Below are 487 nucleotides of genomic sequence, written 5' to 3' on the forward strand. Positions count from 1 at the left end.
AGCTGTTGCTGTTGCAGCTGCTGCAGCTGCTGCAACTGTTGCTGCAGCTGTTGCTGCTGCTGTTTCTGCTGCTGCTTCTGCACCCCTGAAATATCCGAATCAGCAGCAGCAGCAGCAGCTGCAGCAGCAGCAGCAGCAGCAGCTGAGGCCTTGCCTGCTGCTGCTGCTGCTGCTGCTGAATCTGCTGCAGGTACACTGGGCCCCTCCTTAGCATGCGACTGCCATGGTTGTACTATATCTGGCTGCTGCTGCTGCTGCTGCTGCAGTTGGTATTTCTGCTGCTGCAGTTGCTGCTGCTGCTGCTGCTGCTGCTGCTGCTGCTGCTGCTGCTGCTGCTGCAGCTGCTGCAGCAGCGCGGGGAGCTGTCGCTGGTGTGTGTCTGCTGCAGCAGGTACTGGGGCGATGATGCGGCTGGCGCCTATAACAACGTTGCGCCGTACACCTCCTGCAGCTGCTGCAGCAGCAGCTGCTGCTGCTGCTTTGGTTG

The 487-nt window shown here is 60.4% G+C and overlaps 1 protein-coding gene across 1 annotated transcript in view; it reads right to left on the reverse strand.

Annotated features, from left to right (window-relative positions):
• EMH_0048260 (Tyrosine kinase-like (TKL) protein, putative) overlaps window positions 1–487 on the reverse strand; it is a gene marked incomplete at both ends in the record, with an annotated part of 2,966 nt that overhangs the window by 385 nt on the left and 2,094 nt on the right. The window contains one exon of the mRNA XM_013496383.1: window positions 1–445. Within this exon, the coding sequence (XP_013351837.1) occupies window positions 1–445 (445 nt within the window). The remainder of the gene's footprint in view (window positions 446–487) is intronic.

Source organism: Eimeria mitis, genomic scaffold (genome assembly GCF_000499745.2).
Source record: "Eimeria mitis Houghton genomic scaffold, Emh_scaff2076, whole genome shotgun sequence".
In the NCBI taxonomy this organism is placed as follows: domain Eukaryota; phylum Apicomplexa; class Conoidasida; order Eucoccidiorida; family Eimeriidae; genus Eimeria; species Eimeria mitis.